The sequence below is a fragment of the Numida meleagris genome, chromosome 2 (assembly GCF_002078875.1).
Source record: "Numida meleagris isolate 19003 breed g44 Domestic line chromosome 2, NumMel1.0, whole genome shotgun sequence".
In the NCBI taxonomy this organism is placed as follows: domain Eukaryota; kingdom Metazoa; phylum Chordata; class Aves; order Galliformes; family Numididae; genus Numida; species Numida meleagris.
The window spans coordinates 47,484,935-47,509,129 of NC_034410.1; the positions used below are offsets into that span (position 1 = coordinate 47,484,935).

The 24,195-nt window shown below is 40.2% G+C and overlaps 1 protein-coding gene across 1 annotated transcript in view; it reads right to left on the minus strand.

Moving 5' to 3' along the window:
- NPSR1 (neuropeptide S receptor 1) overlaps positions 13,813-24,195 on the minus strand; it is a 55,291-nt gene continuing 44,908 nt past the window's right edge. The window contains exons 6-9 of the mRNA XM_021388673.1: positions 18,123-18,199; positions 16,617-16,706; positions 14,368-14,548; positions 13,813-14,244 (exon numbers count right to left, since the gene is read on the minus strand). Of these exons, the coding sequence (XP_021244348.1) occupies positions 14,151-14,244; positions 14,368-14,548; positions 16,617-16,706; positions 18,123-18,199 (442 nt within the window). The 3' untranslated portion in view covers positions 13,813-14,150. The remainder of the gene's footprint in view (positions 14,245-14,367; positions 14,549-16,616; positions 16,707-18,122; positions 18,200-24,195) is intronic.

The window sequence follows — 24,195 nt, forward strand, 5'->3', positions numbered from 1 at the left end:
AGGGAGGTGGTTGAGTCACCGTCCCTGGAGATGTTCAAGAAACGTTTAGATATAGCGTTGGGAGACACGGTTTAGTGGGGTTGTTGGTGGTAGGTGGATGGTTGGACTAGGTGATCTTGTAGGTCTTTTCCAACCTAGCTAATTCTATGATTCTATGATCTGCTTCTCTAAAGCTTTATACTGCTAAGGCCATTTTGTCACTGACATATTTTTGTTCATATGTTTGAAAAGTGGAGCAGGCATCATCCGCATGCTTGTCCTCAGGTGGCAAGTTCCCAGGGGCTGCAGGTGGATAGCACCAGCTATGGGGCTGTGGTGAGGTGCATGTGGTTAGCACTAGATCAGGAGGCTGAGAGAACAGGAAGACTTTTCCTGGACTAACCAGAAAATTAGATAAAATAGTGTTTATGGTCTAATTGAAACATTGGTTGTTGCAATGTCAATGAACTACTGAGTTCACTGCTGAGTTCACAGGAATCTCCCAATCAGTTAATGAGCTGACTGGAAGATTGCACTTTTCCTTCCAGTAACTTTGAATACCCACCCTTGGCTGCTATTTCCAAATAAAACAAAGTCATATTAAAAGGCAGAAAAAAATATTATTTAGAAATTAGCTGTGGGTCAGAATCAAATTTTAGCAGAAAATGTGTAGATGGATGAAACCAACTGACTAGTTTGTCCAGGTTTCCCCATCTTTTTCAAGTGGGATGACTTCATTGCTTCCCTGGATGTGAACCACATGTTGTGGAGGTGACTCCATTCTTCCATGGTGAAGAGGAATAAATCAGTTCAAGATCACTGTGAAACCTGGTAAGACCAACATTTTCTTGTATTGGAGATGTCCTGCTCTTCTTTGACCACTGAATTTGTTCTTCAGGATTGACAGCGGGAAGTTCAGGTTAGGTCAGTGCAGTAAACTCATCACCTAATTTAGATGTCATGTACACTGGTCCAGTAACAGATGTATGCTGTTCAAAGTGAGATAGCTTACTTGTGTGAAGTGACATCGAGGATGTTCCATTTTTTGTGGAAAGAATGAAGCTGTTGAAACCAAAGAAACAAGGAATTGTGTGATTTGTTTGTTTGTTTGTTTGTTTTCATAACCAAGAGCTCAGCTCGTGATTTCAGATGCCTTTAGTTTGTAGATGTTACGGCCCAAAGAGTTGTTGAGTGAGTTTATTGGAAACAGTTTGTTGTGACGGAGGATGAAAAATAAATTAGATAAACTTTATCGTTCAGAGTTGGATGACATTTGGGAAATGCTAAATTAACCTTCAAAATGTCTCCAAATGTCTTGTTTGGGGAGGGGAGTGGGGAAAGACAGAAAGACAAAGACATTCAATCTGGTTAACACTGACAATGAACGTAAAAAAAATCTCTTCAGCACTCATGAATGCATTTCCTCAGTCAATGGTGCTTCATCAAGTAATGAATAATTTCCTCATCTGTCTTCCTGAACAAAAAATTCCAGGTAGCAATATATTTAGAGGGAGAAATATACTTAGATTTAGCTTTGATGTAGCTGAACACAGAGAGGTTACAAAAACAAAAACAAAAATACACAAAACAAACCAAAAAACCCACCCTGAACTCTCACAGTATTACCTTCCTATTTCAATAAGAGGAAACAAAAACAAACCCAATTCTTTATTTTTGTTGATAGTACAACTTTGCCACTGATTTTTGGGGTTCAAATTTCAGACTTTAAAATAATGAAATGAAAACGGAATGAAATATTTTTGTAGGTCAGCTGTTGTGAAGACTGTTGCCAGACTGCCTTGTACTCGCAAGTGCCACATTGGCAATCCCACATGTGAGATACTGATACACATATTTTGCCTTTCAGGGAGAGGCTCTCCCTTGAGCATGGCTCAAGCACACTGAAGTCCCAGCATCTCTGGCCAAGTCATGGATAGACTTGTCTCTTCCTGCTCAAGGCAATGGTGTACCATGTGCTGAGGTTGTTCCAAGAGACATCCTGACCCACTGCTGCTTGGCTGCAGGTGTTCTGGCATTTAGACAAAGGCAGTTGTCAACTTGTTTCTGAAGCAGAACATCTCAATAATCACAATGGACCATGTTCCCCATGGGAATCCACTGAATATAGTGCCTTCAGGAGAGATTAACACCCACTAATCCTCCATTTAGGACAAAAAAGTCTCAGGTGTTTGCCAAGAACCTACAAGCCAGTCTTTTTCTTTTTCTTTTTCTTTTTCTTTTTCTTTTTCTTTTTCTTTTTCTTTTTCTTTTTCTTTTTCTTTTTCTTTTTCTTTTTCTTTTTCTTTTTCTNTTTTTCTTTTTCTTTTTCTTTTTCTTTTTCTTTTTCTTTTTCTTTTTCTTTTTCTTTTTCTTTTTCTTTTTCTTTTTCTTTTTTTCTTTTTCTTTCCCTCTTCTTTTTTTTTTTAATACATAAATCCTTCCCAAAATTATGAAAGCAGATCCGAGCAATCATAGTGACTCAGCTGTAGAGCTATAAGCAGTTCACGTTGTAGATTAAATTTGTGGTAGGTAATATCATTTTGCTGCACAGTGAAAATGAAAAATGACTCCTTCCGTATTTGCTATGTCTGAAGTGCCATATGCAAAGTTTTATATCAAGCCAGAGCAGTTTCTAGAAGAGGAAAGAGAGGAAGAGACATCTTCAGATCGTTTAAGAGACCATTCCCATCTAAGTCTTGCTTTATCAGTAGAGTGGGATGGGCTGGGAGTATGAGCAGAGAAAAAAGAAGATAGACCCAAAAGAAGTAAGTGACAGGACATTCATTCACAGCTGGATGTTGCAGGGAATAGAATTTTATTTCTTATCCAAACTGTGATATTTTTTTGCCTGGAAATAAAACAAACAATTTTTTTAAACTGAAACTCAATCAGAGAGGCCATAACTGCAGCTGCTGCTCCTGTGCAGTAAAGCATTGAAGAGTTCTCAAAAGGCTTAAACTGATTAAGTGTTGACACAGAGTACTGAATTCCAAATACCAATATGTTAATTGTAACATTATATTTACCATGATTGCTTGCAAGTTTGATTGCCTTTGTAATTGAATCTAGTGATCTTTCTTCTTTGGTTATGGGACGAAATAGATAGGAGACTCTAGTCTGCTCTGTATCTCTGTTGTATGTACCTTATTGCTCTCCTTGTAAGTCATCTGTCCCAGCAGTACATAAATGGTATCACTTTGTTGTCCAGATTCTGACTTTTTCCCGGGGATACAAAGCAATGTCTGTGTGAATTTCTGGTTCATTTTGAGGTCAAAGGCAGAATTGACAGCAGGAAAGCCAGAGCTCCGTCATACCCTCAAAGCTTCTCCCTGCTACCTAGCTGTTGCTTTGTTCGCCCCTTCTTTTAACATGTCCAGTTTTTACTATTTTCTTCTGAGATGAGGTCAAGAGTCTGCTTTATCCAAAATGGAAGTACCATCTGCTGGTTTTCCTGTGTCACCACAACATGATCTAAAATATACCTTGGCATTATACTCATTTTCATTAGATATAAAAAAATCAGTGCTTTGAGTTTGCTTTAACCCAAAAACAAGAATACAAAAATCAGGTTTGGGGGATTTTAGAAACTAGTCCGCTGTTTTATCTTCAGTTCTTACATTACCCAGTGCAGCTAACTATTGCTAGAAGAGATTATGCAAAGCCATGCAGAATGTAACTTTGATTTTTAAAGATTTTAAAATGTGGAAGGGCAGCTTATTTCTGTTCATAAAATATAAGCAACTCAGCTTTGATTAAAAGACACTGAAGATGAGCAATACAGTATTTCTCATGGTGGTTCCTTCCACTAGTTAAACATTTGCCCTATTAAAACGTGATCCTTATGTCTGGTTTGATTTGTAGGTTTCAGATTTATACTACCGATATGTCACGCCTTGCTCCGCTAAATTTAATTTTTTTGGCACTTTGTTTTTCTCTCTGTGAAAGTTCTTAGATGTTGCCATTGGTAATCTTTTTCTAAGCAAAATAGACTAATTCTGAAGATTCTTACTGTAGCAGATTTTCTTCCATCCTCAGACTTTTTTTTATGGCTCTTTGCTGACAGACTACACAAGTTTTGTAAATGTGTTCAGAAAAGATATATCCACATCTGTTCTTCCCATTGCATATGGAAGGGTATCGAACAACTCCTTTCTTTTGCCTGATCTCATTTGAGCCTCTAATCACACTGAGAGCTAATGCTACATTGCTAGTTCATTGTGATTCTCTCTAGTTCCTTTCTAGACTTGGGTTTTCCAGCTGCAGAGCCACAATCCCTAGATAAAGGGGGCATATTTTTTCCCCTTGGTATTTGACTTTACTGAAATGCACTTTGTCCATGTAAGACTAAGTTATGAAATACACTTCTCTTCATTTTGTGAAGATTCAGCCCTCTCCTGCATTTATTTGTTTGACGTTAGCATAATTTAGCAGAAGAAATTTTATTTGTATTTCCAAATGGGTGATAAGCGTACAGAATCATTTGACCACCATGAAATGTGGAAGGACAGTGAAATACAGCATTTCTACATGCCTTTTTTGGCCTGTCTACAGGCTTCAGGCTACATAATGTTTGGTGGCAAAGTGACTGCTGGTGAGGGACTTTTGGTGAGGAGCAATTGCCCAGAGCCAGGCCTGCGTGTCCTCTCTTAGCCCCTTATTCCCTCCTGAGATGTCCATCCCTTGTCTATTTAGCAAGTGGAATGGAGGACTGGGTGGAAAGGGCTCCATGACTATCAGGATACCATGCTCCAGATGAACACCATCCTACAATGAGGTGATGGGAGGTTTCTATTGTGCCCTAAGGGACTGAAAAGTCTGCAATAGGGTGACAGTGGAAAAGCCCTATATGTGAGAGAGAAAGGGGTTTAATATGCCCAAATGTCATGCTCAGACCTGTTGGTATCTGAAGTGTGCTGTAAACAAACGTTCCTGGGAGTCACTCTCTACAAGAAACATCTTTTTTTTCTCCCTCTCCTTTTCTGCAATGCATTAAAGGAGTTAAAAGGCACTTTAGAACAGAAGCGCCACTTTTGCCTCTGCTTGCAGGTATGCCACCTAAAATAGTATGAGCTATGGAACACTTTAATAGATAGCAGGAGAAGCTTCACAAATCCATGTAATTCAAACTTCAGAGGAAGCTAATGTAGCAGTTCAGAAGAGGAGTACTGCAGTCATGCATTTTGTGATTGAAAAGATTATGAACTGAATTCAGCTGATCGCGTAAGGGATGCCAGTCAATAGAGCAGTGGTAATATGTTTAAAGGGATTAATGACTCTGCTCATGAATGTCCTGTAGCTTGATAATTACTGGTGCTTGAGTTAATTATCTGAGCTACATTTACTTTGTGAAGCAGTGGTGAGAGGTGTGTGGCTTTTGTATACCGTAGAAACACTAAAATCAGATTGCTCTATCACTAATCTCAAAAAACAATGTCTTGGCAGGGGAAATACTTTCATTCTGCAGCTGGCCTTTTGCTTGTGTCTCTTGGACAACCAGCAAAGCAATCAGGCGTGACAAGTCTTTTATCCAAAAGCCTTCACTTTGTTAAAAAGATAGACTTCAGCCTTGATTTGACTGTGGCCTGAGTATAAAGGTGTCACACATGCAGAGGAAGTGTCCAAGGATGCCGCAGGGCGTGGGAGCATGCAGAGCTGTCTAGACCAGCTCTCAATCCAAAGCAGAGTGGTCAGGATACTGTGGCCCCTGTGTTCCTGCCTGTTCCTTAAATCCATGTGCGCAGAAGGCTGCCATAGAGAGGGCTACGCAACTGATGGGCTTGGATGTAAAGCCCATCAGTTACTTGTGAGTAAATCTTTCCCAGCCAGTTTCCCTCTTTCCTCAGGTGGGAGTGTAGGCTGCAGTTACCCCATGGTGAATGCAGTTCCCCTCAGTGCAATGAGATAATGCAGTGGTGACTCCCAGAATTCTTCATCAAGACACTGGCACTGTGAAATACTCCAGACCTGCTTTTGAAAGCCAGAGGACTTTGGTCATGGTCTGAGACCAAGGCAGTGAATCTTGCTGACTCTAAGACTTTCCGTCTGTTAGGACATCTGAAATAGATCCCATGGTGTTTGTGCTGCTCAATCCCAGTTAAGAGTGAGAAGGAGCAAAATTCATTGGAAATCTTATCTTGACTAGGAAGGCTTATACTGTCCCTTAGATTGCTTATAGGAATCTAGAGTTCCTACAGATGTAACTCCAAGCATACTCAGTGACCCAGGAATTGCATTATATCACTGCTGAGACTATAATAATACCAAGAGCATTCAGGAAGTTGATGCAATAGTCTTGGAGTACCCTGTGCCCCGTAGTGTCAGTGAGTACACCATTTCCAGGCTGCTAGTATTTTATGATTTCCTGCCGTAGTGTAATTTAAATCCCCTAAATGTTTTCTCGGTATCAGGACAATCTTTCAATAATGACTTGTGCTTCTAGGAAATATGTGTTACTTTTTTCACTTCACTCAATATGTAAGTGATATCTCCCAACATATTTCTTAGGTTTTCTTTAATGAAGAATGTCAGTGTGTGCTATTTCCACTGTGTTTTGCTTGGCTGACCTGAAAAATCTCTGTGACCTGTTTTTTAAATGTCAGTTTGAATTGAGATGCCAGTTCAATTAGCTCAGTATGAAATAGTAAGTGTAAACATTGTATTCTTGAACAGAGCCCCATCAGCTCCTACTAGAAGCAGAATAAGAATCTTCCTGACCCATGCTAAGACTGGGTTGGTCTATCAGTGGTATTTACTTGTCACCCAACAGGCATCCTTTAACATGTGAACTAAAGTTCACGTTGCTTTTTCTAAGCAAATTTAATTGACTAAATAACTTTCAAAATATAGCAACCTATTTGTCTCCAGGCTTCTGCAAATATCCAGCTGGGTAGAATACTGATCTTCTACAATTATTCTAATAAAATTATAATTATAACTGGTTTTGCATTGTTGCTCATAGCCCAGAATGGTTCTCTTGTATATTCCTCTTGTATATTCCTTGATACATGGATGTAGACCTGGTCTTAAAAAAACATAGCTTCAAGTGAAAGTTATAAAGCTGTACTAAGACACAATAACTGACTCCTGCGGCAAACAATTTACACAAATACTTTTTCTGATTTATTTTAAGAATTAACAGTTTTTCATCCTCAGTGAGAAGTCCCAAAGCTCATGAAAGTCTTGTTGTGGAAGGGAAGATAGGCTGAGAAAGAAAGGAGCAATCACAAAGGGATGAGAAAGCAAAGGCAGCCCCAAGAGTGGGTCTGCTCCCTTGAATGGGAAGTCACAAGCTGAGCCTGGGGCCTTCACTGCCTCAGGGCCATGGCCTTGCTGAGGTGCCCCCCCCCCCCTTCTGTTTGGTCCAAGAGATGTTCTTTGCAGGGAAAAACCTTCAAACTCAACGTTTTCTCAAAAACAGTAATTTCCTGAAGGAGTTTGTTTGACATTAAATATTCCCAGATGACTCTACATCCTACCCCATGGGAATAACCACATTAACTGCCCATTCTCTGAGGGAGAGTCAGGGTAATTGCCAAGTATTCCCAAGTGACTGCATTTGTCTTTCCTCTAGGAATTATCCTACATTCATGCCATTTTATAAACACCACAGAACAAATTGTTATTTTGGTGCCATATGAACACTGAGCATGTCTTTCACCTATCTGATGTCTATGCACATCAGTAATTCCCCTATCTAGATTTTGAAAAACTCTCTTGGAATAATCCTGCTCTCCCTAATAAGGAGATAAAGCTATGGATTCCAAATGGGATTTAGTGATATTTTCCCATTTGGTCATTTTAAAGTCTTTTCTCACTCTATGGTAGCTTCATAATGTACCTTTTAGCTTTTAGCATGACCAAGGGAGCCTGACTTCTCTTTAATTTTCTGTGTAATGCATTTAAGGGACCCAAATCCTTTAAGTCAAGGACACTTTGTTAATTTACAGCTACATGAATTTTTCCCTTTGGCATTACTCTGTACTGCCCAGAAAGTACAGTTTTCCAGTCATGTCATGCATAAATGTATGCCAGTTTGTGGGCTCTTAATTGCTTCTTTGTAGAACCATGAGCACGTGTGAAGTTAGCAGAGTGGCAACGCAGCTGCTGGGTGCCGCAGAGCCAGGTAGTCCGAAAGCCTCCAGCATGGCTGTGGGCTGCCGTGTGAGGTCAAACGGTGTGAACCACGGTGTCTTTGGCAAAGAGGAAAGGGATTATGCTTCAAAAAGTAATGCTTGCATAACTATGCTATCATCAGCATGAGGCTCAACCTGAAAGTCTGAGCATCACCAAAAATGTCAGCTGCCGCCTTGCACTTTTCTCAAACCTGTGATATGAGCTGGGAGGGCATGCATGTATCTGGAAGTTTGTTCACTTTCCCAGCTCCACCAGTTTGAGTACAGAAGATACAAGGTCTCCAAATGAATGTCACCCACTGCCGGTGTTCATACTAGATCTCCTCACTGCGTTGTTGCAAAGGCAGGGCCATTAACTTGAAGCAAAATAAGAGGAATCAGCCACTTCCTCCCTTGCTGTTCTCTGTAAAGCATGGAGAGTTGTGCCTCGCCTTGTTGTTAAATCTCAATAAACAGCCGTAACATAAAATAGGATATATTTCTTACTCCCAAAATCTTGTTGCTGATCTGTGCAATATTGCCAAGCAAGCTGATTTGTGTCTTCAAAATGTATTCACATTTATTCCAGATTATTCCCGGGGGTGGAATTTGTTGCAAAATTATTACACATTTTAAATAGTTCTCTCTTCTCTGTCCTTTCCCCATTCAACATTCCTGATGTGCTAACAGTTGGTAGAAACTCCCCTTTTCCACTTCTCATTTTACTAGCCCAAAAAAAGCCACAACCTCAGGCTTCTTTGTTCCATGTCTCTTCTTTTTCTATATGTGGAACGTTCTCATCGAAGGCTCACAATAATGCTAACAGAGCCTTAGATCTTCTAACAAATGCTTCAGCAAATATACACTGGATCATATTAGCCCCTGACCCCCCGTTGTTGTCAATGACTAGGCATCATCTGACCTCTGAACATTCTCAGCACTTTATCCTCCTCAGACATTTCCAGCTGATGAGCTCCCAGTTTATAGCAGAATTTCTCGTAATTGAAGTAACTGATTATTAGCGCACAGTATTGTACATTTTGTCACATTTCTCTAATCTAGTTCTAAGGATCGTTCAGCTCCTTATACGAGAAACCTCAGACTGTCCTTTTTTACTGAATTTATTAAAGCTGCTGAATTTTAGTCCACTGACATTTGTCTCACTTGAGTCTAAATTAACAGTTAAGCTTCTAATTATGTACCACTAGAAGCAACTCAGTATGAGGAACCAGCGATGCCTATTTGTAAATCCATGCCTATGTTTGTATGTCTAACCCTCTACCCAATATTTTATGCATGCTCAGAATAAGATGCCATCAAACATGACAAAAGATTATCTGATGAACCATTCAGCTATAATGCTTATCTAAATTGAATGCTGTGTAAAATAAATTGCAGTTTGCTAAAGAAAATGAAACACACGTTGCCTTACAGCAAAAATTGCATCTACTCCCCAAATCAATCATTTTTCTGAAGGTTGATGAATAAATGGAAAATTGTAAACACCAGGCTCTTGGTTGGAAGGTAAACACAGATAGATTCTACTGTAGTTTATTTTTATCATGGAATTATTTCTCACCGGAAAAAAAAGACACTTAAACCAACAATATATATGTATTCTTTTTGCTGTGCTTTCTGGAATTACTTTTGTAGTTCTGTTTTCATCAAGAGCTTCTGAAGAGTACATGCAGTCCTTGTGATGGGTAAGGTGAAGTGGCAGGTAGTGTTATGCCTTCTGGGCTCTCGCGTGAAACAAACCTGTACAAACAGCACAGGTAGGAATTACTGAAGGTACTCATAACATGAGGCATCTTGCCAACAAGTCTCTTCCCTGCTGAGAGAATGCCAAGAGACTCTTCTCAGGAATCTCCAGTTAGTGTTGCCCCAAAGCACTCTTCTCCTCAGAAATTCTATGCTGAAGTTGTGTTAAAAATGATCTTTTATTGAGCCATTTATTCCTATGCTTTAAATAGAGGCTTTCGATTTGAGATTTTGCTGATTTCCTATGTCTTGTAGTGTCATGAAAATATGAGGTCTTAACAACCATAAAACATTCAGGTATTTATATAACAGAGTTTGAACTAAAATAAATACTAGTTTCACTTGTACTTCTTCTGCTTATGTGGCCTTCTTAGAGACTTCAACCCATATGGGTCTGATGCTTTCAGTAGCTAAGACTATAAAGCTATATTTTGTAAGCCCATTTCTATAATGATATTCATGGGACCAATTTCCACTAAAATAATTCATATTTAGATGTCTAGGTGACTTGTAGAACAGGGACTTTCACTCACTTATGCCTTCCATGTAAATCTTACAAAATTTTTGTTCTGTGGAAGACAGATCATTCTGTGTCATAGCACAGTATTTTTTTTTCTGTGAAATATAGCTATAAAGAAAAAAAATGACAGGCATATAGAAAACTAGCAAACCTCAGAGGCAGAGATTTGGGGTGGAATTTTATTCTAGAAAATCATCTCTTTCCTAAAGAAATGCACTGAGTAGCTGTAGTGCAAGATACCCTGTGCGCACCTACTCCTTCCCAAAGGTAATGTGTTTCAGAAAAATTAAGACTGTCCATCTGCTTAACAGCAGGTATTGCAGTATCCATTTGCTGATATAAAAATGAAATGCTATGGCATTACACAAAAAGGCAGAAAAGAGAAATGTTAGCCCTCCTGGGAGCCCTGCGAAGCAAACACCACCAAATGGTCTGTCTCCTATCCTAAAAGCAGGCAGGAATAGGGACAGGAGGTGCCTGTCCTCTCTTTTCCCAAGGGCATAAATTGTTGCAGAGGTCAGAGTATGCTCTGTGGTTGTGGGGTGCACGCATGGGTGATCCAGTAGAAGGAGTGTGGGAACCTTATGTGTTCAGATCCTTGAAATCTGCACAGAGTGTGGTTCCATCAGCCGCAGTGGCTACCATTTTTCTTGGCTGATAACATCCATGCCTCTCAGATCTTGGTCAGAAGCATGCAGGAGGATGCAAAATGCCTCAGGGTAGGCTTTCTCTTTGTTATTCTTCCACAATTTCAGTATAGAATATTACACTCCATTACTAGAGTATAACTACCCAGTGGTTTGGATCTTAAATTTCCTTGTCTTGCATTAACTTTTTTTTCAAAGTAAAAAATGTGAATGGAATTTTCAAGGACAAAAACAACAATATGGACAAAATACCACTTTACACTTTTAGCAACAGTTGGAAATCTGGACTGAGAGAATTCAATTTTAAATTGCATCCAGAAATGAATGAAAGTTGAATAGCTTTCTCATTCATATTTTCTTTGTGCCTGTCACAGGAAACACATATTTTTTATTCGCTTGCATTACAGATTAGTTTGAAAGGTATACTGGTTTTAGGCTGTTTGATGTGACTTGTCTGAGAGTTGAGTATCTCATTTTCATGATTTCTGGGAATCTATGATCATAAAGGATTTTATAAACAAAAGGTATTTTACATCCTAACAGGTATACCCATTGACACTTATAGTTACTTGGGCATGTCAGAAGGATCTCACAAATGGATCTTGAAGTGTTAAAGATGATGCAAAACACAACTTATGGGCTGCCATAGACAACAACCCAGCTGGGTGCCACCTTCTTGTGTTCCAGGCTCTGTCTCTTGGCACTTGGACCTCGATATTGCCTTCTGTTACCTCTCCTGATTAGTCTGGGATCTTTCCTAGCAATTGCTTCACAATTAAATCAATAGGTAAAGAGCAGGTTGTGGACACGGAATTAGAAACCCACCAGAGTTAAATGAAATTCCCCATATTACTAGCTCACAAGACAAAGGACTGCACATGCTTTGTAGACTAATGGCAAAAATCAGGTCTTTTTCAGTTTCTAAATATAATGCTCACTATCTTCCAACAAAAAAAAAATGAGATAACATAAAAAGTTAGCAAATTTTCCTGTGCTGCACAGGAAGAAAGCAGAAAGAAAATGAGAAAAAATATTTCTGAATACGTGCTTGGAAGGGGTGCAGACACAGGTGATGTGAGGATATTTAAGGAGAAACATCTCCATATGAAGGGAATCACAGTCAGGTCCACTGGCAAGATGACAGGAACAACACATAAATGGCACCTGACACAGTAGTGGTTGAAAGAGACTGTCTCTTTGAAAAATAAGTGAGTAATGACTTAATTCAAGGCTAAATTCATAAATTTACTCATGCATATGTTTAATTTTGGTGGGCTAATTAGTGTGCTGACCAAATATGTACATTTTGGGGGGGACTGAGGCATATAAGTTTGCAAACCAAAGTACTAATCTAAAAATTATCTAATTTCCAGGTATTAAGTCAATGAACTGCATAAAATGTTCAAAAGTACGCAACCAGTGTAATTGTACCAAATGAAAAATCGTTGAAAAAAAACAATAAACTCAACATCATTATGAAGATTAAGCCAAGCAGTCCAATTGTGGGAATGTTATGAGATGCCTACAAAAAAATGTATTCTGGTTGTTATAGACAATCTATCCAAGGTAGCGGCTGTAAAGGGTGCTCTGGATTCATGGTTTTAATTAAGCTGGTTTTAACTCCAAAATTTATATGCAACAGAACTTCATAATAATAAAAAGAAAAACTCTACTCATTTTCCTGAGAACATAAAACCACATGATTTTATATATCCTCTGCTTAGGAAAAAAGATTTTTGTAACATAGGTAATTAAATAAATTTTATTCAGTTCTTGTTTTGCAGGGAATAAACTCAGTGTGAAGGATCATCATCATAAAAAAAAAACTGTTTAAACAGGCTCGTGTAAGAATGCAAATTTTGCACAGAGAAGCAAAAATATGCCATGCAGCTGGTTAGAGCGCATTATCATGCAAACAGTTTAAGCTGACTTATGATAAAATGAGCATTGACGTTAATATCCCTCACCCAGTTGCTAAACCAACATTGAGGATATTTGTATTCAAACCCAAGGGTTTGAGGGAGGGAATGCCCAGCAGCTCTGGGTACTGTGCCACAAAACTCCGCCTGGTGGCCAGTGCTCTATGGACCCTACAATGAATTTATAAGACTGGACCATCAACGAATAATTTTTTTTAAATATAATTTATGTTTTACAACTTAACCCATACTTTTCTCCACTTTTGAGCTTCTCTAAAGATGTATATGGTTCCCTCCATGATTCAAGTGACATTAAAAAATTATTTTAAGAGCGGGAAATACTTCTGCATGGTGGCAAGACTGATCTGCACTGCTGGAGTACCCTGTATGGCAACTCTACTTATGTGACACGAGTGCAGGATCCCCTAAAGACTGCTTTGGCCTTTTGTCACAGGGATGTGAGCAGCAAAGAAGGTGAGGCACGGTAGGATTTGAGATGGGCTAGCTCACATCTTATTATACAGTAGTCCAGAAGAAAATTATCACCTGGATTTGTCATGGCAAATCAATGTAGGGGAGCCAAGGTAAAACAGCAGGGAAATTCTGCATGGGAATGGGAGGACTAGCTGTATGGATGGTGCATATGGGAGGGCTGGTAAGGTGGAGAGGGAGACAGCCATCCATCCCTACAGTTCCCTCCTTTCTTTTGGGGCTTTTTCAGGGGTTGCATGTGAAGCCAAGACATAACTATTTAGAGTGACAGTAGTGTATTCTCATTGGAAAATTCCTGTGTTTTCATGTTAAGCAGGGTGCCCTCCTGTAACTGCTTATAAACACTTTTCACCGGTTTTATGAGCTGCATGGTACTGGATGGCTTTGAGAGACACTTGAAGAATAGAGAGAAGGCTCTGACTAGACACCGTTTACATTGCTTTTTGCCGTTTGGAGTACGGATATGTTACAGCTTGCTTGAAAACAGATGGCTGAAATAAGCCATCATAAAAGTAGCATGCAAACCCCTTGTGGCAAGCTTGGTCCTGACAACATGTGATAGTTGAAGGCATAGCACTGGTCCCAAAGTCTCGTGCTGTTCAACAGCAGCGAGGCACAGGCTCAGTCCAGCCAGTTTGTGCATGGTGTCTGTCTGTCCTTTGGGGAAAACTCTACTCTCCTCAGCACGGGTCCTGGTGTGCCTCTGAGGGCATTACATGTGCTAGATGTATTCTGGTTTGGACAGGACCTGCATTTCCTGCCCTCCTTCACTCCGGTCCCGGAAAGTCCCCTCCAGCCGTCGTGTTCTTCTCTCCCTAAGGAAAATAAGGAATGGTCAGGATTAAAACAGGTGAAAACAGGCAGTGAGTTCAGCACCTGTGCTTATGTGTTCCCTCCCCTCCTGGGGGATAGTCAGGGTGAGAATAAAGGAACAGTACTTGAAGGGAGTGCAGAGGTGGTTGCTGAAGAGGCAGTAGATGAGGGGATTGATGGCGCTGTTCAAGGCAGGCAGGTTCTGAATGATCACGGACGCATAGAAGCGCTCTTTGGTCTCGGGAAGGATGTTGAAGTTGTCCAGGATATCAAACAGAAAGTAGGGGCTCCAACAGAGAGCAAATGCTGCAGGAAAGACAGAAGAAGTGCTTGACATTAGATAGCATAGCTATTTACGGAGTTAATCACATACTCACAAATAGACTGTCATAACACGTAAGTATTTGTTCATGCAAGAAAAATTGCTCCCTATGCAGGGTCTTATTTAAGAGGATAGTTATTAGATTGTGTTTTTATTTGTCTTCATTTTTATTTTAATGCCCATAAAATACATTATGTGTGCTCCTTTAAGTGTTTAGAGTGCTCCCTCTAGACTTATTGAGGCACTTCTGAACGCTACACACACATAAAGGGTAAATAGGTAGCCAGTTAGAGCATCATCACTTACAGAGAAGCTCTCTTTTAATGGTCCCCTGAGCGAGCAGCCAGTCTAAACGCATACAGCACCAAAGTGCTGCTCTGCGGCAGCCCTGCCTGTCACAGCCACCTATTAAGAAAAGGCTCTTAGGCGCCCAGAAGCATGGAATGACACTTTCACACTAAATTACAGCAGGCTGACATAACATTTTGCATGCTGGTTGGAGGTGCCGTGTAGGAAGGGAATGTAGGAAGACTCTCTGGTTCTCCTACTGCTATTTGAGAAACAAGTCTGAGGGAGTGAAGAGAGGGCTGCATCATTCGTAGCTTTTGTTCAGAGGTGGTAGAAAAAGAGGCTATGGGTTTTGCTTTATTTGCAGGCATAGGGGATGAATTTGTCTCATAAATGCCTATGTCAGCTCCTCTGATGGAGTGTTGAAAACACTGAGGCAGGCAGCTCACTCAGCTAAGTTATAGGCACCTGAATTGCCAATGTGCTTTTTTGTGTGAAATCAGACATACTTTCTCTCCCTGATGCAAATAAGACAGCAGAATGACCCCATGCTTGCCCTCCTTTACATTAAGCAGTATTTCTCAGTTGGCATAGAGCTGGGTGCTCAGTGAATATGCAAGAAAGAGGTAAGCTCTCCTGTTTTCTGAGGTAAACAACCTGATAGTGTCTACACATGGGCCAGAGTAACAGCAATGTGCCCAGTCAGTGTGTGGATCATAGCACTGGCAATGGAGCCCCTGCTATAGGTGGATTCAGAGAAATCCATGAGTGTTATGTGCCTTCACTTTCTTACACAATGAGAGATGCTGGGTGCCTGATATTATCAAGGTCCTCTGAAATACTGAGCACCTAGGTGAGCTCTTGCCATCTGGAGTCATTGTGGTAGTGGCTGTTTATCACACAATCTTTCTCTGATGGCCACACAGAAAAGTTCAGATGCAGAGAAGGTGCTCTTGGATTTGTGAAAGGCATGAATCACAGCAGCATCTCTCATGTCCAAGGACACTACAGCTAACCAGTGAACTAAGCACTTCTAGTAGTAGCTATTATCACGGTATCAATCTATCTGAATTCTGTGTAGAATTGGGAAGAGGAACAATCTTTCTTGCAGTGCCCTGGGGAGTAAATAGCTTCTGATACCTCCCTGTCTGTCTCCATCAGCTAATCACAAGCGCTGTGTGATGCTGCCTTTATTTATCGAGATTAAATGTCAGCTTCCTAATTCCATCAGGATAATGTCATCTCCCTGGGAGACGGAGGACACCTGCACTGAGTCATCGGCATCCTGGCTGGGAGAAGAGAGCTTGTTCTCCCCACCTCTGCAGGAAACACGCTTCTAACATCAAAAACAATTGCTCTGCATCTCTTTCCTCTCCTTCCCGTCCCTGCCCTGCCCCAGCAGCTTATCTATTGCCTGTATTCTCTAAACCTAGAAGACAACTCATTTGCCAGGTCTTTTAGCAGGCTGGATTAGGAGGATGTGATCTCCTCCTTGGCTCCTTTTAGGCAATGTCACTCCTTTATTTCCGTTATGTGCAGGAGGGGCTGTGTATATCACTGCATCTGAGGCATACGTCAGGTGCCTAAAATGGGATCCTGTCAGTCATAGGAGGGTAGAGGACAAGGTCAGAAGGCAAGTCAGAGGTCTAAATAAAACTCCTTCTCTGAACCACCTAATGCAATTTATTTGCTGGTGATGAAGGGAGATCCCTAACTTCAGCATCTGCCCCAGCTGCCAGCTGCAGGTCTTTTTTTCATACTTACCAAGAACAATTACAATGCTGTACTTGATGGCTTTCACTTTCGCTCTGGATATAAACCCCCGACTGGTGTAGCCAGCAGAGGTTTTGCCATCTGGAGGCAGAAGAGCAGAACTAGTGAAAGAGCAGGGCTGGTGTATGCATTTCCTGAAATTCACATACTAGCAGGTCTCCTCATATTAGACACTCAGAACTTGAGCCTTCCAAAATCAAAAGTGGAAATGTATGTATAGGAGACCTTCCTGAAGCATTGTGGCAGCTGCGTATCCCTGAGCCTCCATGCTTGGGCTTGTAGGCAGGAGAAACATTGCAGAAGTGCCCAACAATATAAGTTTAGCAAAAACCATGGGCCATCATGGCTTCAAAAAGACAACTAGAGTGGTGTTAGAAGAGATGTTTTCTGAAAGGAACTGGCAACTGCAATTAAAGAAAACATAGGATATAACCTGGAAAAACAGACTACCTGTTCAGTTTTTAGCTGCATTTCAATTAGATGGGTTTTGAAAGCTACATACTCCATTCCCTTAACCTCTTTTTTGATGCTTTAGATACAGTTGTGCATTTTACTCTTCAGCTGGACTCAGTAATAAAAGAAAAAATGCTGTTTGACTAGCTTTTCAGAAATGAAATGTAGCTTGAATTGAGAAGCAAATTCTATTCAGTCTCACACTAAAGCTGGTTGATCTCATTTCCTCTGAAGTTGCACTAATGTCTCTGAGAACCAATCTCCATATTTCAATGGCAGTACCAGCATGATTGTAATAATCTGCTTGATTTCATTATTCGTGTCAATTTGCTGTTCATGTTGCCATGTGAGAATAATTAGGTTCATCATAGTGAACACACAAGAAGGTCATTTTTTATCAAAACATCTTTCAACTCTTGAAATCCAAGCTGAGAAATGGAATTTTAATGAATGTCATTGGAAATAACTATGTGCACATGACTTTTTGCACCTCTTAGAAAAACAACAGATCCAGGCTGTGTAATTTGTAAGGAAAAAATGTAAATAAAATTAATGAGAGCTTTTTATCAGTGAAATATTCTATAGAGAAGCTTGAAAATAGCCCACGCTTAATAGTACTGAAAATTACTTGGTCTATAGAGCAGACATTTTTTTTGCAAGGTTTCTGGTCTTGACCAAAATCCAGACTTCCCAAAGGCATGTGAAAACACTGCAAAGTTTTTATCTAAGTGTCTGCTAGAAAACAAACCATTCTAGATATGGACAAAATTCTTGGATTAAGGATTCTGAGTTCTAGAGTAAAGAGTTTTTCCTTCTAATTCTTTTCTTGTAGATGTTTTCTATCGTTTCTCAAAAGGGTACGTAATGTCAAAGGAAAGAAGGAAAACAGTGTGGAAGAGTTATGAATGAACAGTTGCAGAAAACCCATTCCCACCACAGTGATGGGGTCCCAACTCAACACCGCATATGTGGGCATTCCCAGATTTGATGTGACTCCCCAGATTTGAATCTGGTGTCTGGAGACATGTGTGTGCTGAGACTCACCACGGCAGCTGGATATAATGACAGCCTGAGCTTTACTCTTCATCCAGATGGTTCGAATCACGATTGAGTATATGACACTGCAGAAGGGAAAGAGTCATTGATACTGTAAGGCATAGTAAATTTAGCAGACATCTCAGTCATACATGCCCTGTGAATATACTTATCTATGTGTAAGGAGCTTGTGGAGATGGCAGAAATTCATAAAAATGATAGCAATAATAATAAAAATAGTAAATTAAATATGACTCTACCAAAATATTTCGAGGAGCAAACCGAAAGAATGTTCACATTGCAGTTTGTTACCATTGTCCAGGCCTTGCAGATGCTAGCCTTGAGGTTAGAAGCAATGACATGGTTTGGCCAAGCTTTCTTAGGCAATAGCTTGTTGGGAATTTTGAGTTGTCTGAGGCCAAAATTGTCTGGTTACCAGCCCCAGGCAGGAGACACCTCATTCTGCACTGGGATGTACTTGTGAGTGCTATATGTGGGAGCTGCAAAGAGGAAACTTGCTCTGAAATGGGGGAAGCAAGACGAAGGACCTATTTCAGCTGTATGTCTGGCTCTTGTCTGGTGTTACTTTGAGAATATGAAGCTGATTAATAAAATGGTAACCCAGGGAAGACAATGGGGGCACAAGCCATGAAAACGTAGTGTACCTCAGCACTCACTCTCAGGTCTTGAGGTCCTGGGAATGAAATCAAGGAGCACAGAAGTGTCAGGTAGATAGGAAGAATTAGGTGACTCAAAATCAGATTTTTTGCAGTTTGCACATTTAGAAAGGAATATGCCTTTTCTTGATGGGAAAGAAGGAAAGTGCTCTAGTGCACAGCAACTATGGGTAGTTATGGCCTCTGTCTAGATAATAACAACTGTGGGATTCTATTTATTTGGCATAGAACAGGTGAAAATAATTCCTCTCAGCTGAAGAGATGTTTGAACACACTTCCTGGATGAGGATGTTCTGTTTGCAGCAGTTGAAATAAACAACATACAAGGCCTTGCTCTGTCTTCTCCCAAAGCGTGGATAACATACAACTAAAATCAATAAGCAAGAGCATGCTTTTGACTGATGACTTCCCCTTTTGTCTGCTGAGGGAGATAAAAATAATTGAAAAATATTTCAGCTAACGCATTTGAGCTGCCATGTTTTCCTAAAAATCAAGCATCCCAGCAGGAGTTGCTGTGTGCCATTTGTAACATACCACAGAGTTTTGGTAAGCCTGAGGCAGCCTGATCATTAATTGCCACAGACCTCTGTGGTGAGCCTGTGAAAACAGTGCAGCTCTAGAAATAACTTCAGGGTGTTTTATAGAGACAAAAAAGGTGTCTTGTTATCATGCAGCTTATTTTTGTTATCTGAAGAGGCATTATTTTTACCAGAGCTTTCAGACTGATATACAAGCCCTTCCTGTAGCACCCTCAACTCCTAGCCATGCTTGCAAAGACAGTATTTGTGCACCCTGTAGGTATCTTTTCTGTACAGGTTTGAGATATCTGGTTCCCAGGCTGTGTAGGTGAGAGCTGGAAATTCAACACACAGACCAGGTTGTGCAGCAGAGCAGCACCATTCTCACCCAGCAGGGATTTTGCATGCCTCTTCCACAGATGCCAGCTTGCCCTCCTTAATCCCTTCAAAGGTCCAGCATTGCTCCCAGCTGACTCAAACATTTTCCTTTTATCTCCTGACTTTTCAAGAGCCTGTTTATTTATCAGCTGGTGCACTTGAGAGTTTCTGTGTACTTTGCTCTGACAAAGGTTGAAAATTCATGCATCATTTCTCCTTTGATTGTTCCAGTGAATCAGAATGTATTATAATGATAACTGCTGATATCATGAGAAAACTTCAGCCAGCTCCTGCAAGACCTGTTTCTATTTTATCTCCAGCCTGCTGTCTCTATCCTGACCTTCTTTATTTGCAGTCAGAACAGTACCCCCTTTGATGCAGATCTGTCCATGTGCCCAGAAGAACACATCCAGAGTTGCTCAAGTATCAGGATGAAGGAGCCTTGAGTACTTGGTTTCCATCCTTCCATCCAAGTGCCACAGGGATTGAATTATGAACCCAGGCTCTTCACTTGCTTTCTGGTGACATCTTAAAGGATGGGAATAGATTCCCACTTGATGGTAAATAAAGTGGCAGATGAGCAAAGAGTAGAGAGGGACAAACAGGTGCTGATGTTCAGATGGATGGGAAGTCCAGATGTTGTTGCATTTCTTAGCCTGAAAGTGCTTAGTGTTCTGGTCTTACATCCCTGACTGTGACTCTTGGATGCCATGTAAATGTGCTGTAGTTGTAATGCATACTGTCATAATGAAATATTATATGATTTGTTGTGGCCCATTATTTGCAAGGAGGGGACTAATTGAAAGAAAAGATCAGATGTACTGGAAAAATCTAGATGAAAAAAGAACTAAAGCTTTTTTGAGAAGGAGCCACTCAGGCTGTGAAGACCACAGGGTAGAGTGAATATGCTGTTCATATGAAAATGCAATGCTTTTTTTTCTAGTCCCAATAAGATGCATATGTGTAGGTCAGGAAATTACAAGAATATAATTTAGTCTAGGGATGTAACTCAGTAAATTAAATTCACTGCACCTTCAAAAGCAATTTAGATTGATCCAGATTCTGAAGAACTAAGATGCATGTTCATTGTAGCATGTTATTAGTTAACAGTGTTGGTTAATTTGACTCAATTGGTAATTTTGGCAGTCTTTGTCCTTGTAAATAAATAACTTAAGGTAGTTCCTACATCACTTTTGTTTTGGAAAATAAAATGTCTTCTGGTAAAGCTAGGTACTGATAATAACATCTGTAAGATGCCAACTCTTCAAAAACAGGAATCATTTTTTTGTTTTAAAATAAATGATTACATTCTGTTAGCATCTCGCCTGGGCTCAGTATTTTCTAACAAAATGAGCCATTACAATGTCAAAAAGTACACTGAAGCTCCCTGTTAATTGCTTGTATTTATCCTCCAGCGGTGTCTATTGTTTCTCATGCTGTATTTGTGCAAAGGGGTGCAGCTGTACTATGTTTTATGGCAGCTGATTTACAGCATTGTTTATCCAAAGACAAAAAGTGTGTGTAACTTCCAGACAAACCATTATAGGCATACATAATGAGTAAGTGAATAGATCGGCAGACAGTAGAACATGTATACAAGATCTAGAATTTCTTCCTTTGAAATGGAAATTGCAGGCAGAAATGATTGTCCTCTTTAAATCAAGCTCAAAATAAGATCTTTGAGATTTTTATTAATACTCTTTTTTTTTGTTTGTTTTTCTTGATTTAATTCTAATACCTCTCATTTCATCTACTCATCATTTCATTGTAGTGCTTTAATTTTAGTTCAGTATTTTTCCTTTCAGCTGCAATCCTTTCAGATTCTGTTTTTTCCCTTCTGACTATTTTTCTGCTGCTCAGCAGCAAACGTTCTCTTTGGAATTCTGATCTTAAACAACAGATGGACTGTTTTCTTCCTCTGTACCTCAAGAGGAACTTTTGCTTTTTATTAACTTGAATTTGGAATTATATTAGATGAGTGTTTCTGTATTGTATTTATCAGGTTAAAACAGAGAGAACACATCTGACAGTCATGAATATCAGCTAAAAAACCCAGAACTTTATAAATTCCGAATTTCTGGATATTCAGCTGACAGAACTCAATTATGGTGTGGCACAGAGTAACAATGCAGAACAGAAAACCAGTAACTCTCATGTCTCCCCATCACAGGACCCGAGAGGGCAGGTGCAAATGCTTGCAGGAGGGAAGCCTGTAATCTTGATCTGGCCCCTGTTTAACCTGTGTTTGCAATGCCCATAAGTATATTCACCTATCACAGGTATCATTCAGAGATTTGCTTGGCATTTCTCAGTGTAGATGAAATGGCTTTTGTTGTGGCTGTGGACACTTGTCCCGGAAGGGCTGGGAACAAATCGGGCAGATTCCCTCATTCATTTTTCTGTGCTCTTTGGTGTTTGGTAGGTTGACAATATCAGCTGCAGAAAAAGTGGTAGTGCAGCCCACATGAGAGGAAAGAACAGGCCGAATCTTCAAGTGCTGTGAGGAAGAACGGGATGCAGGACGCTTGGCACTCCCTGACCAGCACTAAGAAAGAGGAGGGGAGCTTTAAAAAGAAAACAACAAATATTCTTCCCTTTTCTCAGCTCTGAAAGGTAACCAGCACTTAGGTTAAAGATCTGATCAGTGCTTTCATTCTCTTTCTGATAATTGTTCTGATATCTGTTCATTTGTATTACAGTTGGGTAAAAAGTTCACCATTTGTGTAAAGTGGCAGTGGAAACAGGCCTCCCCAGTATTGAAATCTTTTGTGGTTTTCTTCACAGATAGCTTTTTTTAATGTATACATTAAAAAAAAATTGAAGAACAGATTATTTTCATGTTTTGGCCTGGATTCCGGAGGGTTTGCTCACACTGTGTCTGGGGGGTTTGCTCATCAAGGGAAGGGCTTTCCAGGCTGACTGTAAAGGTTATCAGCTGAATTATGCATCCCTTGTGCTGTGCTGCTATGGACAATGCATCTCGCCTGAGTTACTTGAAGGCTGTGTTGGGAACATGTGAAATCAGAGCTCTGAGTGCTGGAGGATGGATGGCAGAAACTTAAAGACAATGGTATGTGGACTCCAGCAACAGAAAACTTTGCAGCCAGAGTGGCAGATCAGGGTGGAATTAAGTTCTGCACCTGAAAAGTAAGATTTAATCCTTTGCATGAACTTTGGATGAACTGTGCCAGAAAAAGTGCTTTCCTAGGTGAAGTGCTTTGCGCTGGATATGAGGCTTCTTGCAGATGCAGGTGGCAGAACTAATGAAGAGTTAATTCTGCCAGGCAGCGTTCCGCATTGCTTTGGGCACCCACCATGCAGTTAGGTCGGAGTGCTTCGGAGGAGAAAATAAAGGAGCTGCACAAGCAAAATGAGTTTTTGTAGAAAAGGTCTTAGTCTTAATCTATGTACAGCCTGCACTATAAAGCTTCGCTTCCTTGGTGACCGTGGTATATATCCCAGATACTGCTTTATTCATATTAAATTTGTATTTCATATAAGATTTCACTTCATATATGAATTCAATATGAATAAATCCTCTTCATATATCTTATGGAGGTGCTCAGGGACATGATTTAGCAGTGGGTTGTTAGGGTTAGGGTAGTATGGTTAAGTTGTGGTTGGACTTGATGATCTTGAAGGTCTTTTCCAACCTGAAAAATTATATGATTCTATGATTCTATTCCTTCAGTTTTCAGTTGCACATTTATGTATTGTCTCTCCATTGTTATGTTTTGGCCTTTTTTTGGAACACCTTCACCTGAAAGCCACTAAAATAAAAAACCACAAAATACCTCACTTCCTTGACTAAATAACACCTCTCATTTTTATAATTAATCTTTCAACAGAATAGCACACACCTGTTACATCCAGACATTGCATCTGTCCTCACTCACCCGTCTGGAACAGTGTCTCACCAGTCCAAAAGAACGTCTGAAGGCACTTTGGTGGAGCATGTCTTTTGCAGGGAAATAGAATCCCTGCAGAAATTAATGGCCATTCTTGGTGCTCTTTAGCTGCAAAATGCCCATTTATATGCTGCAGCCACATGAGGTAGGTTAGATTCAACCTCCTGGACTGCCAAGAAGTGTTAAAGAAATAGGTGTTGAGCCTTGAGGCTGCATCGACAGAGGTCTGGCAGATGTGTCAGGTGGGATGTTGCAACCATCAGCTGTATGCTTGGGAATCCAAAACTTGAAAACGTAGTTTAAAAAATAGACAGTTGTTTCCAAAGCATGTGGTATTTGTTCACAGTGTGTCTACTAACTTTGTTCTAATGGTAATCTTTTTTGATGGCTGTAGACATCACTCTCTATTATGAAGAAAATAGAATCATAGATTGCCTTAGTTTGAAAGGGACCTTACACATCATCAAGCTCCAACTCCCCTGCCATGGGTAGGGTTACCAACTAATAAATGGCCATAAACTAATAAATGGCCACTAAGCATCCTTCCACGACCCAGCCACCTCCCTCCTTCCTGAGCCTGCTGCCACTTTTCACCTGCCCA